Source organism: Microtus ochrogaster, chromosome 22 (genome assembly GCF_000317375.1).
Source record: "Microtus ochrogaster isolate Prairie Vole_2 chromosome 22, MicOch1.0, whole genome shotgun sequence".
Classification (NCBI taxonomy): domain Eukaryota; kingdom Metazoa; phylum Chordata; class Mammalia; order Rodentia; family Cricetidae; genus Microtus; species Microtus ochrogaster.
Window position 1 is genome coordinate 10,344,159 of NC_022023.1, and position 15,572 is coordinate 10,359,730.

General features: G+C 42.7%; 1 protein-coding gene across 4 annotated transcripts in view; it reads right to left on the reverse strand.

Annotated features, from left to right (window-relative positions):
- Positions 1 to 583: 583 nt before the first annotated feature.
- The window catches only part of Tmem135 (transmembrane protein 135), a 224,526-nt gene continuing 209,537 nt past the window's right edge, over positions 584 to 15,572 (reverse strand). For all 4 annotated transcript variants that reach the window (XM_026784264.1, XM_026784262.1, XM_005357620.3 and 1 more), the window contains 7 exons: positions 13,052 to 13,121; positions 10,597 to 10,764; positions 7,828 to 7,891; positions 7,001 to 7,077; positions 5,300 to 5,398; positions 4,424 to 4,491; positions 584 to 2,015 (listed from right to left, as the gene is read on the reverse strand). In XM_026784264.1, the coding sequence (XP_026640065.1) occupies positions 1,883 to 2,015; positions 4,424 to 4,491; positions 5,300 to 5,398; positions 7,001 to 7,077; positions 7,828 to 7,891; positions 10,597 to 10,764; positions 13,052 to 13,121 (679 nt within the window). In that variant the 3' untranslated portion in view covers positions 584 to 1,882. The remainder of the gene's footprint in view (positions 2,016 to 4,423; positions 4,492 to 5,299; positions 5,399 to 7,000; positions 7,078 to 7,827; positions 7,892 to 10,596; positions 10,765 to 13,051; positions 13,122 to 15,572) is intronic.

Below are 15,572 nucleotides of genomic sequence, written 5' to 3' on the forward strand. Positions count from 1 at the left end.
CCTGGTGGCTGCTTCTTGTTATATTTGACACAAAATACAAACATGAATGTAATCTGTTAAATATATATCTCTTGTGGAAATGCACCTTTTCAACAAGCAAGATTTTACCAAACATTTTTAGCACATTTCAATAGGATCAATCAGTCAGTATCACAGTCTGTTAGTGTCAATGAAAGTAATAACTTACGGATTAAAATAGATTTTTAACCTGACAGGAAAAATACAACAGACATACAATCTGAGAGGAGAAAATGAGGTGCAGGTAGTTAGGCGTTCTCAGTGCTTTAATACTTCATTCCCAAAGGTAAACACAGGACTAATCAATTGTCAGTTCAATTCCAGTGGGGAGGGGGGAACTTAAAACTGCATTAATTAAATTGGTGCTGAAGTCCAAAACCAAAATGACCCTTCAACCACTGGTATGACTAAATTGGAAAGTCCACTCGAGGAAGCGAAACACAATTCAAAATTCTGAAGTGGTTCTCTTACATGGTGGCACTAGATTCTGTCTCTTTGTAAGGGTTCAATTTACCATAACACCCAAGGATAGGATTACACAGAAACAGAATTATACAAGGCGTGATGTAATTGAATGTGGGAGATGAAGCATTTTAATGTCTGGGTTACAATCCCTGTCATAACACAAGTTCTACTGCATAACTTACAATGGCCTGAAACTGTTTTAGCAACGAAATTATATATTTAAAGATAATTCCTATACATTACATTAACTGTAGACACACCATCAATTCCAGCTTTTTATTAACCTAGAAAAGTACAGCTTTCCCAGAAAAACCCAGTGATCACATTTCAGTCAGCTGTCCTGGACTGCTTCCGTAATCAGCACCAGCTATCGGTTGTCCCTTAACTCCAGAGAGGACAGGAAGCAGGGGCAGAAATCACTGCATTTTCCCATTTTTAGATGTAAAGCATCCCACTTAGGTGAGACAGTAGAGAGGCTACCAACTGTCAAACTGGCCCAAAGCTCTTTTCTTCCATAGCATCTTAACCCCTTCTAATACGCCAATGGCATTCAAACTGAGTCGCTAAGGGTTCGGTCACTGTAAGGGAAAATAAACGTAATACACTTGCGGGAGGTGTGGAGATTGGCCTTTAGATGTCTGCTTGACAATATTCTGGTGCAACACCCCTGTGCACACTCAGACATACTCTGCTCATGTTGGTTTCTATTCGCTCCTATCCTGCTAGTGGCAGGTAAGGTCACGGGACTGCCAAACAGTCCACCTGGTCACAGAGAGAGATGGGACTGTCAGCTGAGCAAAAGAGCATGGATACCACCATGACAGTGGCCCAAATAGTCTGAGACCCACGTCTGTATCCCTGAAATAAGAATGGCCACTTGTTCCTCATTGCTCCACACTGAAGCAGCAATACCTGTGGAGGGATCTCTGCATCTCCAACGCCCCACAGCTACAGAAATCCACTCAAAAGCTCAAAAAGCACAGATTGAATTCAGGTACCCGTGATCCTTTGTAAATCCTAAAGTGGAGAAATATTCTTATCTTTGACCAAGAATTCTATTGGAATGAACTAAAGATATCTTTTAAAGTAATTTTAAGTATACTCTTATTATTATATTTCTATATAGATTATTCAATATTCTTTGTGGACATAATTTAATCAATAATATATCACAATGTCAACACTACATGGTCCAGAATCAGATTCTGGCTACAGAGGAAGCTTAATTATTAAGCAATGCCTTTCTAAAAAGCTTCTGTATTTCTGATTGGTACGGAAAGAAAGAAAATGCATCTCTCATTGAAATAACACTGAGGTTCAGCTTGGGCCCCTTCTGTGTTGAACATATTAACTCTTCGGGAGAAAATGGCAAAACACAGTCCATGAGTTATAGTCATCTTCAGGAAAAGTCTATGGGCAGCTCCGGCGTGACAACCGTGTACCGTGGGTCTAGCCTGGGGATGAAGTTGTGAAATTCTCTAGATGCACCAGTACCAAAGACATCCAGGGCTTTGCGGTTCATGAGTGCAAACCTGTGAAAGAGGACACAATTTGGAAACCATGAGCGACATCCATGAGGCAAAGCGAGTGTATCCTCTGACTTAGTTGGCAAGGACTGGCAAGGCAAAAACCCTGAAACTAAGTGACAGTTTCAAACACTGCATAGGTACCGCAACGCCTAAACATCACTGCCCCGGATTTATTTAAAAAGATGACCCCTAAGGCCACAAACCACAGTCATCAAAAATAATTTCAAACATATCCAGAACTCCTTACATTAGATGGTTCTGAACACATAATCTGACCTAGCCAGTATTTCCCTGATGAAAAATATCACAGGATACTAAGTACATAATGAACTATCAAACATTTACCAATGAAGCAAAGGCCTTAAATGTAACTGCTCTCATAACTGAGACCTTAGTGTCTCCCAGTGATAATAGAACAATCCAAATATGCAAATATTTAAAGATTAAAAAAGCAAACAGCAGACAGGTTCTCCCATTTGTAATAAAACAGAGTAAACATAAATTCTTGTGGGTGTGTGAGGTGACGTAGAAGGTAAAGGACTCGCTGACAGCATGACCTCCATCCCTAGAACCATAGGTTGAGAAAGAGAACTGACTGACTGCCATCACACACACAAACACAGACACACAAACACACTACGAAGGATGCAACCCTTAAAAAAGATACAGCCCATGTAAACCATTATCCAACCCCAGAGATAAAGCAATAGTAAGAACATGTGAGTTGATGCACAGGATGGACCGTGCTTAGGTCTCCCTTCTTGTTCAGAATTGCTGCATTTATGGAGAAGATAGCAGAATGACATTAACTCTGAATTGCTGGCCAGAATTGGTATTCCAAAATCCAATAAATACAACTTTTAGTTCTTTACCAAAGTAAGGCCCCCCTCCAAACTATTCACTGGTAAAACTCCTGCATGTACAAAAATATCAATGACAAAAGGATAAAAGTACAATAATATGGAAGCTGCATCTGTCAGAGCTAAGAGCAAGAATTCTAAAGTCACACTGATGGTTTACAGGCCAGCTCTTCCACTTACTGTGTGATACAGCAAGCTTGCGAGCCTTTGTGTGATTCTTGGTTTCTTCATACCCATATGAGAACAGCAATTTACCCACTTGAAGGATTAAATCTGTACGTACTTACCACATGCACCTTAAAACCCGTCTGGGACAGGGAAAGCACTATATATGCGTTTGCTGTGTGAGCTGGGAATAATGACGGCACTGTTGAGAGCTGTGGTTAAGTGGTCTACTGAGCACCACTACAGACCTGAACTGTGTGTGTGCTACAGAACGAGGTAGTCTGTCCATCAAAGGAGGACATACAGAAAACATGGTCCCTCTCTGGTAGTGGGAGCTTTATGAAACGAGGCATAATGCAAAGTAAATCACAGAGGACCTGATGCTCACAAAAGGACTGATTGATGCTGACTAAGGATTAACTACAGAGGTGTGGGCCCTGCAGGCAGGGATCAGTTTCCAGGTTGCGTGCTTGGCTTTCCCCATTCTGTTTCTCTGCCACACTCTGACACTTCCTGTGAATCTTTACCATAACACAGTGACGTGCTGCCTGGACCTTCCAGCTACAGGAATCAAGAGTCAAACAAACCTTTTTCATATATACGTTACCCAGGGTCAGGTAATCCCTCATAGTAACACAGAACAGACTACAGTGTGAAATTACTTTATTAAAGAACAAAAGAAAATGAAGGTTGTGAGAGTAAACACATGTCCCACAGTAGGAGAGGTGAAGGAACCAGGGCTGAAGTACAATTCCATCGACCTATTTGTCTATTAGGAAAAACTCTCTCCAAAACAACACAATTAAGATCAAAGGGGTGGGAACTGGGAGGAGAAAAGAAAGAGATAGGAACAGCTGGTGAAAGGAAAATTAACACGATATGAGGCAACAGAAAACGGGAATTTTCCTAAAATTAAAATCAGTTGATTCTGTAGAGATGAGTCATTTAATGGATGTACTTACTGTGAGTGCGTGTGTGCTTGTGTGTGCATGTGTGTGCTGGAGTCTGTACTCATGTTCTGTACATACTACCAGGCAACTCTACCACTGAGCTACATTCCCAGCTTAAACTTGATTAATATTTTAAATAAAGGAAGAGTTTAAAGATATGCAGATAGATAAGATTAAGTGCCGATTATCTAATCAGTGACAAATAAGTAAGACTAACCTAGAAGCTATAAAATATCCAAACTATTGTAATAAAAACATTAATCAAATATTTAATCTTCACTCAAAGGAAATCCGACGCATTTAATAAGTTGGTCAAATTTGGTTTACATATAAATAACTAATTTACCACTGAAAGAATATTCCCTCAGAGGACAAAGACATTTCTTTATAGAGTTCTTCATTTTTTATAAGCATTGAAAATATCTTGATCACTTACCTGCCCTTGGTGAGCCTTAAAAGGAATTTCCAGTAGGATGGTCGCAAGTTATGAACTTCCATAACAGCCTAAGAGTATCCAATTTGAGAGTTATTTCAGTAAACACAAATACTGCAGACTCAGGCAATAAAGCAGTTCTCATCTCTACATCTGGTGCATTTTAAAAGTTTCAGTGATGACAGCAACAAAGACACGCTCTTATGTGAAGACCTAAGAACCTCTGCTAACATGCTTTCAAGTAGATGTCTGCTTTCGAGATGACAACTGGCCAGCAGCCATCTTTATCAGGAAGCAATAATGTCCACGAGATAGCAGACAATTTGATGTTCCTGAGCTTCAATCTGACAGCACCCCTGTGAGGAAGAGCAAGCACAAGGACCCCCACCCCGACACACACACACACACACACACACACACACACACACACACACACACACTTCTGCAATGACCTTTAACCCAGCCACTACAAGAATGAGATAAACCCAGAGAGCTCAAGCTGGCTCATCCATGTTATTCTCGAGGAATGTCATGGAGTGTCCAGGAAGGCACCTGAGTATATTCATATTTAAGGCTCACATCCTTGCTTTTCTCCAGTTAGGACAATTACATGAGGTGTTCTACCTACAATACAGGGCTATGAATTCACCCACCCATGCACACTACTGAAACATAAATATTGGTCCGTTCTTCAAGCAGGACCGGGGACATTAACACGTTCAGTGCTTTTGAGACATACCAGCTCTTCTTGGTTTGAGGAAACAAACCACCAAGAAGGAAGCATGACAAATAAGGGTGTTCCTAGGCTCCGATGTCCCCAGCAGCTTAATGAGAAGCAGAAACAGAAACTGCTGTTGGCCTCTCCACAGCCGTACTTACTGCGTGGAAGCAGATCGCTGTGGAGATGGAATAGATGATGGTGTCTGCCTGAGGAAAATACGGAACCTTCCCGGCCGCGATGCCCTTAAAATACATTGTCTGCAAATCAGGCAGAAAGGAAGAGATTATGTTTGGTTTTAAAATGAAGCAGCATTAAGACAGAACTGAGGAGTGAGCTTCCCGAGGGCATTTTCTGCCTTTCCTTTGAGAGCTCGGATCCTGCACATCTTCCCATCCATGTTCCGAGATAGCCTCTCCTTCACTCCACACAGCAATGACTTTATTTCTGCCGCACTCATGTCATTTCTTCTGGATGCTTCTGTAAATGCCTAACTGGTGCCTTCCATTCACTGAACTATATGATGGGCAGAGTGTTAGGAGCAAGGGGTTTATTTATAAAGGAACAAAATACAAGCCTAGCAGATACATTTCCTGCACTCTGGTGGGAACTATTTCTTACACTTCTCCTCTAGCAACACTGGCCAACTCTGCCCTAGACGCATGGAATATGTGCACTTCTCTCCTTTATTACGATTACCAACCTGCAGCCATCCCCCAAGGCCATGCAAGGCATAATGGTCTTCTAACTGCCCTTCATGTCAACTTCGAAAACACTCTACAGAATAGTCTTTTTTTAAAAAAAAAAATGTAAAATAAATCAAGCCATTACATTCCTATAACACCATTTAGGGGCTTTCATTCTGTAATTTTTTTTTTTAAATAGAGAGTCTCAGGCTGGCTTCAAACTTGCTATATAGCCAAGGATGGCTTTGTACTTCTGACCTCCTGCCCCCACCTCCTGGTGCTGAGTACAGTCTCACCATTCTGCAACTGAATGAGCCAGTGAATCTGAGTGCTGAGCGTTGACAGCTGCACTAATATGAGCTGGAAGTCTACCGAGGAGCCTCCAGTTGGCTCCGTCAAACTAGGGCTTACCAAAAAGACAACCGCACACTTCTGTAGCTCTGAACATGACATGATATGGCAATGGGAAACATTTCTGCTCCCCTAGTTCTCCAGGAAAAATGAAGCTTAAATGCAAGCTTTTAGATCTAGTTAACAGTTTGCAGGAAAGACAGGAGTTGCACATTAAAGAAGGAAAGCAAACAGGATGGGGGAGGAGGAGAGAACACCTAATGGAGGAGGGAGAGGAGAGAGACAGGAGAGGGAGGAGGGGAGAAGAGGGAGGAGGAGGGGGAAATAACTCCTAATGCAGGAGGAGGAAGCTAGAAGGGGTAACTACATAAATTAAGAAAGTCTCTGCATGGGCTAAACAGAGGACTGCACAAACACACAAGATCCTCAGGGAGGAAGGAAGCTAAACAGTTAATGATGCTATTATGGAGCCAATAGGCTTTTTAAATGCATAAAATGGTACTTTGGCAGTACTACTGGTTTTCTTTTTAAAAGTATTTATCCTGAGTCTGTGTGGATGGGGTGGCAGAGGACAGATGAAGAGACACTGGATCTTGACAAGCGCTGATGTACATGGTGCCTGCTCACGGAGGACTTATACTATGCTTTTGCCATGTGTGCTGTGCTTGAGAATATCACAGACTCACAAAGGAAATAAACTTAATGGGGAACTGTCAATACTTGGCTAGACCCAGAGCTAGCTTATTCTTGCAACTTAAGCAGTTACAGGCAGCAACAAACACTTTGTATCTGTGGGAACTTCTCATGCATGAAGCCTGTGCTTACCTCCACCAGTTTGGAAGCTAGGTACATGGAAATTGTTGTGCTCTTATAAAACATCATGGATACACCTGCCAAAAACCCTGGAACAGCAAGGGAAAGACTGATCAGATGGTAAGGTCGTCAGAAACGCCAATTCACTTAAACAGGAAAAGATGCGCGTTCAGAGCTGCCCCCAGCTGGACAAAACATGACGACAGCAACAAGTCCCATGACACTAAAACAGTGAGACATCATTAATCCAGGTTTTTAAATAAAAAACAGTGATCTTCAGAGGTGAGAACAAACAGTGCATAACAAGAAGCCCTAACTTAAAGAGCTCAGACTGCTTTCAGTGTGGGCACAGTGCTATTGGCCACAGCATCACCTTCACTGGACAAGGGGAAAACCAAGGGGCAGGGTCTGGGCTCTTCGAGACTTAACTAACTGAAGTAGTACACACATTACATCCTAGACAAAGGTCTTTCATTTTTATTTCTATAAAATAATTGAGTGCCTTTTAACAATGTAAACGTGTCATCCTCCAGTGGTGAAAACGGATTTGTAAAGAACTCTAACTGGACTTCACATTAACAACTTTTATAATTGTCTTTGTGTTCTTTGACGACACATCCTCGAAGTTCCTGGCAATGATGACAACTCGAGTTATTACATTGCCAACTCATATACCAGACAGCCGGTGAGCCTCAACTTACTTAAACCTCACACACTCGCGGGGGTCTTCACAAGGACGCCATTACAAGGCAGGAAGAAACTGAATGACTACGAGGGCTTGCACGCCATCCCACCACCGACTGCTCCAACAATGAGCATTCTTTCAATGACTGACTTACCAGCCACAATAGCATGCAGCTCGTCGTCCAGGTTCCGGATCCAGCGGAGGAAACAACTCGTCCCCTGTATTAAGGAGAAAACACAGCCATCTTGGTTACGTTTCTTCTGAGGGGAGGGGGAAATTGCATGAGAACAAAACCTGCGCTGAGTGATTCTCTCAACAACCGGATCCTGTGTGAGACAAGCTGGACCCACAACGGGGAAGTGAGCTTACAGCCCCGCATGCACTTAGATCGTATGTCATGCTGCTGCAATGCTTCTCCAAAGCCCGCCCATGAATGCAGCTCCCTAAACACGGGACCTGGAGCAAAAGGCCATTTCCACCTTAACAAAGCCAAGGGACTGGGTGAAGTAGGCATCTGTGAAGCCAGTTTGCTGGACCACAGACACAGGTTCTCAGCAGCGGCAAGGAAAGAGAAAATGCACCTGCAGCAGACACAGACCACCAGAAAGGTCACTCCTCAGCCAGAAAGGTGACACTAGACAGAAGCTCAGAACTACAAAAAGAAATGAAGAGTGCTTAAAAAAAAAAAAAGCGGGGGCGGGGGGAAGGGGGAGAAAGGATAAATTTAGAAGACACATTTCCTTTATCTGTAGTCAGCCAAAGAAGAGTCAACAAATTATGGGCCTTTTAGCTAAAAACGGCCTCCGTCTGGCTTACTATGGCTTGGAAAGGAACCCTGGCTTTTGTTTGTTTCTTTGTTTGGGTTCTGTTTTTACAGCAGGTCTGGCTCAGCTGCCAGGGTTTTCTAGAACTTCTAGGTTCAATCAATCTTTCTGCCTCAGCCTCCAGAGGACTGCAGCTAGAGGCAGGTTCTATCACGCCAGGTTTCAAGGTCTGTTTGGGTTTTTTAAGTAGTTTTACATGGATAAAACTAAAAGTATAATAATATTTTATGATGTCAAGATTCTATGAAATTCTAACTCGGTGTGGTGTTACTGGAACACGCCACGCTCACTTGTGGACACCGTGCCTGTGGCCGCTTTGACGGCTTTCTTATCACAAGAACACAGCTGAGTGGTTGTGACAGAGATCACATGGCTCAAAGCCTAAAATATTTACTCTGGCGTTTCAATGAACAAGTTGAGTGTAAAACAAAAATATTAACAATGCACTGTGGAGTTTCAGCATTTTAAAGATAAATGCATAACACATGGGTTAGAAACGGATTCACCGTACAGTGTAATATTTTTACATTGTATAGGAAGTGATAATACTATTTAATGCTGAACTTGTAAGTCCAAAAATATTCTAAAACAAATGAGAACACTGTTACAAAAATAAGTATTAATGCTAAGTCAGCAGGAATAATAATATGAAGCAATAAAAATACATAGCTCAAAATAAGAAGGGGATAACAAGGAAAAAAATGGAACACAAAACAACTAACAAGACTATAAAGACCTTAACTGGACTATACTATACAAAGTTGAAATGTAAAGAGGCTAAGATCCCCAGTTAAATCACTTAAATCACAGAGAATATCAAATTAGGTTCTAAATGGAGGTATGGTGGCTCATCTGCATAATTGCAGAACTTGGGACACCAAGGCAAGCGGGTATTGGTGGGAGTTCAAGACCAGCCTGGGCAGAGTAAGAACTTATCTCAATGGGGAGGGAACCAATTATACCAACTTTTCAAAGGAAGACACAAAGGTGAAACTCCGAAATTAGAAACATATTCACAAGTCAACATAAATCAACAATTCACCCCTTAGAATCGGAGTTTAAATCCACAAACTAACATTCAGATAGTGAAACATTTCCGTGGTAATGAGTAACACATTGGTGGTCCTCTGCTACATAGAAGGCCATCACTCAATGTTGCCACAGTCCGTGTTAGGATGATCTCTATGCACGTGCTGCTGTGGGCTTCGACATATGGAGACATTTATAGGCACACAATAAAGGGCAGAAGAATGAAGTGACAAGAATTGGCTGCTTTAGACAGCACAGTAGGAACTGTGAGTGGGCACAAAAGAGGACCCCACTGCCCATTTTACAGCGTTACAATACTGCTCATGCGTTAGGAGAGAAGACCGGTACAGCACTGGCCAAGTCTGGTCACCTGCTAAAAAGGTCAGGCGAATTCAAAAATGAGCAACCAGGCAGTAAATGTTCAAAATGACTTAAATGTTTTAAATTAAAATGTTTAAAATTTTTTAAAAATTACACAGAATATTATTATATTTTGCTTAGAAAATATGCATTTCCCTAGAATGCCTATGTATTGGAAATTAAAGAAAATAAATCTCTGAAAATATATATAAACACAATATGGGCATAAATTCAAGCATATTAAGTAACATTCTAAACAAGCTTCTACAAGCTGAGTTCATAATAAATTGTTTATACTTGGTGATGATGCTAAGCTAATTATAAATACTCCAAAAAGCACCACCAACTAAAACAAAAGCTAAGTTAAGACACATCTTATTCTAACAACAGCCATGCTATTTCTTTCTCTTTCTTAAAAATTATTCATTCATTACTTTAATTTTATGTGTATGACCATTTCCTACGTTGTGGGAGGGGTGTGTGGGTATGCACGCGTGTGTATTACATGTGTGCCTGGTGCTCACGAAGGCCAAAAGAGGCCACAAGGTCTGCTGGAAATGGAGACAAAGATGGTTGTGAGCCACCATTTGGGTGCTAGGAACCCAACCTTGGTCTTCTGGAAGGGCAGCCAGTGCTTTTAACAGGTGAGCCGCCGTCTCTCCAGCCCCATTATTTAGTTCCCATTTTTCCTTCTTTTCTGATAAGCTTACCTTATATATACTAACAAAGGATCCCAGGAAAGCTCCCAGCTGGAAGTTTTCTTTGTTGTAGAAGAGCGAAAGTAGTCGGGATGGTTCTGTGAACAGATGTCTAAACGCAGAGGGAACCCGGAGACAGCACTGAATCAAGTAGCCCACACTGAACATCCTGATGAAGCCCTAGAGAAAATTCCATCTCTTGACATTTTGTTGACAATAACCACAGTGAGTTTAGAAACACAAGCATGGAAATCCCCCTACCCCCCAACCCCCCCAAAAAAACAGTAAACAAAACCAACTTCCTTGGGAAATTTTAATAGGAACTGTCTGATCATCAGTATAAACATGGATTTTTTTAAAAAAGAATATAAATTAATTTTTTGTTTGTGGCTCTGGTATCATATTTTTTAAATAAGGAATTTCCTCGGACATGGGAACTCTACATAGGTCTTGACTCCTATAATCTACTACATGAAGCTGCTTCGCAGTGAAGCAAACTGAGCTTGTAGACGCTAACACTGCCTTCCCATTTTCTTGTCTCCCCCATGGCAACAGGGAACTAGCTGGGACCTTGGCCTGCCTGCTAAGCTCCTAAAGGTCAGGCTTACATCTTCCAGATCACAATATTCTTTTCTAGGAAAAGAAAAACAACTGAACTGCTATGACAAAGAATTGACTGACTCTCCTAAGGCCTGGTGACCAGAAGGAAATCAAACAGGCCAGTCATTTATGAATTCCCCCGGGTTCACCTTCCTCAAACTGCCCAGTATTAGCTCAACAGTGAAACAGTCCTTTTATCTCCATCACATTATGGTAGTGACTTAGAGATGACAAACAGGCTAATTTTTTTTTTCACTCAGTTTTCAAAAGATAAAATTAAAACATTTTTGAAAACCAATCACTTACACCTTCATATCATCAGACAATATTCTTTGGCTGTCTATTATATACCACAATTACATAGATGTGGGGGACATGGCAGCCAAGACCACGTTCTTGCTTTTTTGTCAGGCTTTAGAACCTCATATGGAAAAAGAAAATAAATGAGTAAAAGAATGCATTACAAATTGCAGTGTGATGTGGAGAAGCAATCGGCCACTGGAGCACCTTCTATCAGACTGGATAGTAAAGAAAGGCTACGGAGGACGTGACATTCAAGTAGACACAACAGAGAGGCCATCATGAAAACATGGCACACAGTTTGGACAGAAAGCCTGTACAGAGCCAGCAAGGAGGTGGGCAGAAACAGCTCCTGTGACGACGGCTGAGAGCAGAGTGAGCTGAGGAGAACGCATCGATGGGACTCTTTACTACGGGGGGCAGTCTCACATGTGGCATAAGCAAGGCACCACCATAGTGAGACACACCTCGTAAGAAACTTCAGTATGTTAGCCTTCAATCTGCAGCATTCAGGAAGCAGAGGCAATGGAAGGCAGACCTCTATGAGCTCAGAGTCAGCCTAGTATACACAGAGAGCACAGGACAGCCAGGGCTACATAGACAGACACAAAAACAAACCAAGAGACTTCCAAGTGTTGTCATCATGGAGACTCCTCTCCAACATGTCTCCAAATAGTTTTGCACTCATGGATGTAACATTCACTTCATAAACTGCTAAGTCCTTAGCACTGGAATGTGTTTCAAGGAATCACTAGATTTCTGACTGCTTGGCAATTCTCACTCATGGTTTGTTTTTTTTTTTCCAAGAAATATTTAGTATCACCTCCCACCCTGAATTCTCCCCTGAATACACTTACTAAGTTATGAGAAAGAATTCTCCTTCTCTGCCAGCCAGTAGATTATGGCTTATTTGTTGTTGCCACTTTGAAAGTGAGGCAGGAAATCTAATCTGGACAATGTACAAAAAAAAAAAACGCCTTCTACTGTGTTAGCCCCAGACACAGCTCTGGGGATCCTGAGCGTGGAGCTGGGCAAGAGTCCCTAGCAGCACTGAGTCTTGGCAGTCCACTTACGATGTACCTAAGTTCTGCATCATTGGGGGAGTCCTGCTATCCGAGGTTTGTAGAACTTGGCTCGTATCAACTGAGCCAAAAATCCAGCCTTTGCAAGAAATAGCAGTGACTTTTTAAAGCATTGGAATGTGAGCACATCCAAAACTGCGGCACTTGCAGCAGATGGTGCCACCTGCCCCAGACATTCTTCCCAGGGCTGGTGATGAGAGAGGAGACAGGAGGCAGGAAGTGTAGCTTTGCACCATTACCCAAGGACCCCAGAGAACAGGGAATTTGTGCGAGTGGGCACAGTTAACTCCCTTGATGCTGAGCTACAGAGGCAAACTCTATTCAGCAAGATAGTATCAGAAACATGATTGGAGTCAAGTACAAATTAAACGGCCGCAGAGTTACTGTGGACTTTTCTATTTCCTTAGAGATGACTACTGAAGATTTACTTGAGTATAAAGTCCGTATTGCTGACAAAGAGAAGGTAGACACCTTGATCAACTCACTTTAATGCAGTAGGAGATGCAGTTGTCTTCGTAATGCTTGCAGCATCTGTGCCTTGGTCCATGCTTGCATCTGGAATCAGACCGGGGAAATGACACTAATTATAACTATAGTACGTGTGCATATCATGCATCACTTGGGGTGCCTGCGCATGCATGTGTGCACACTATGCATGAATGTGCTGAAAAGTCTTTAAAACTTTCTCACCAATGAAAGAAAAGGATATCACTTTCCCCTTAAATGGTTACAGCTTTTTTTTTATGATATACAGAAGCAAAGTTAAGAGGCTGTCATTTTTATTTTGTCACTAACACCTCATATAAAACATGTGATCACAGTTAAAATCCCCGGTGCTGGAACAGAAAGACAATGCTGGCAATTATTTATAAGTGAATAAGAAAAGTATGTATACGCTGTCTATATACACCACCAAATTTTGGGAGCTTTAAATCTCTTGTTGCAGAGTATGATGATTATAAATCATCCGTGAAGTCAGCACTTGAACAAAATCATAATGAGACTGTGTTCCGGTGCAGTAATTTATACCTAATTATATTTGAGGGGAAACATCTGGAAAAGAAACCTGATAAAGTGTCAGAAGTCAAAATTCAGTTATTAAAATAAATATGGAAATAGGAATCATGTGGGGACTCAGGTTATTTGTGAGTTAACTGTAAACCACTTAAAGTCTGGTGTTTCATATAAACATTGCTGCCAGGACTACTGTTCTTGTGGGGCACTGACCCCATGACCCCTCATTCACCCTCGGCATAAAAATGGAAGTGGACTGATATGCCTCCCGATAGCTCTCCTTTTCCTTGAAGGGTTCAAGTTCTAAAGCAGTCACTCTAACATCTTCCATGCTAACTGTTTCTGCAGTGGGAACGCACAGACTCGTCTGGGTACAAGTGTAGCTTGCAGAGCGGCATTTTGGCTCGGCACCTCTCCGACCCATGTGCTAACTTGCAAGCGGGACCTTTCAGAAGAGGCCGCTTCTGCACTGCAGCTGGGTCACACAGGCAGCCTCTCCTGGCCAAAGGCGACGGCACCCGTTCACTCAGACATAAGCCCTGTGTCATGGCAATGAGATGCCGTGTCTGGCCACGTGCAAGTACTGACGGAGTAAAGCTGGAAGCTTGGCCAGAGGTGAAGAGAGTTCTGCCTTGTGCAAACCATCACTCTTCATACGACTCAGCGTCCTCTAGGCCGGGTTCTGCTACCAGAACTACTTCAGCAGCAAAGCCAAGTACCGAAGGCAGCAGTGCTGTCATGTGACCTTTCCTTGCACACTCAGAATGGCTCCCAGTGACACAGAGTGCTGCTTCCAAACTTTTAGCTTCGCTTTGATATGATTCTGTAAGTAGTTTCACCTGCGTGGGCTGACGCTCTCTGCTCGGGCAAGGCCGCTCGTGACCAGATCAGCACCGACTCCAGGAGCCATGCATGGTCTCCTCGTCTTACCCTCTCAGTAACTTCGGTTAAGGGGAAGCTTCTCTTGGCTTCACTCAGGTAACCCAAACCTAGCTCTGCATTGCCTTAATGAGTCCACTGGCACACCTGCCCTGCCCCATCCTTCCTTCCTTTGCTATCTTCTCCGTACACTGCAGACTAAAACGAGGTTAAAGAACCCGGTTCATCAGAAATGCAGCTGTGTCTACACAGCCCAACAGGCAGTTTGGCACACGCCATTTCATTTACTCTCAACCCCAGGCAACAGACAAGGATTTTTGGAAGAATGGTGCTTTCCTCACTTGTCCAAAGTCACAGGGCTGCTAGAGGCAAATTAGGAGTCAAAGGTAGGCTTCCTAATTTCTCCCTACAAATGATCTCATTTCTCTCAATGTTGCCTACTCAGTCTGTTCTCTCTAAAACATATCACTGCCCTGTTCGTTTCATTGGCTGATGTCATAATTTTAAACCATTAAATTTATTTTATTAAATGTCTATGCTAAAATAAAAATGAATGTTCGAAATGTACAGATTTCTCTTTCTGTACAGCAAACAAATAAACAGTCCGTCCCAGAGCCCTCAGTCCTCCTACTGCTAGGAAACCTCCTTTAGTCAAGGCCTGCTCCTTCCTCCTCTATCATCTTGATTCTCTCAGCAAGCATTCTCTTGTTCCCACGGTCTGACAGCCACGGACACAAACCATGTGTCCTGACTCCTCCCTTCTCAAGCCTCCTAACTCTGCCCAGAATGAACAGATAATGTTTTCGTGTCCATGAAAATCTGTACTAAAGGCATCTGATGACACTGTCCAGCGAGAAAGATTGAAGAACAGTCCCTCGCCATCCTGGCCCTTTTATAAGCTCTAGGTATGGGGGTTGCTGGAACAAAAGAGTGACATCATTCTCTGATGAGGAAATACAGGTGTCAGCATTTAGAGCCTGTGGGAGGCAGGGACACGGGAGGTAGGAACACGGGAAGCAGGGACAGTGTGGCCACTGGGACACGGGAGGCAGGGACACGGGAGGCAGGGACACTGGAGGCAGGGACACGGGAGGCAGGGACACTGGAGGCAGG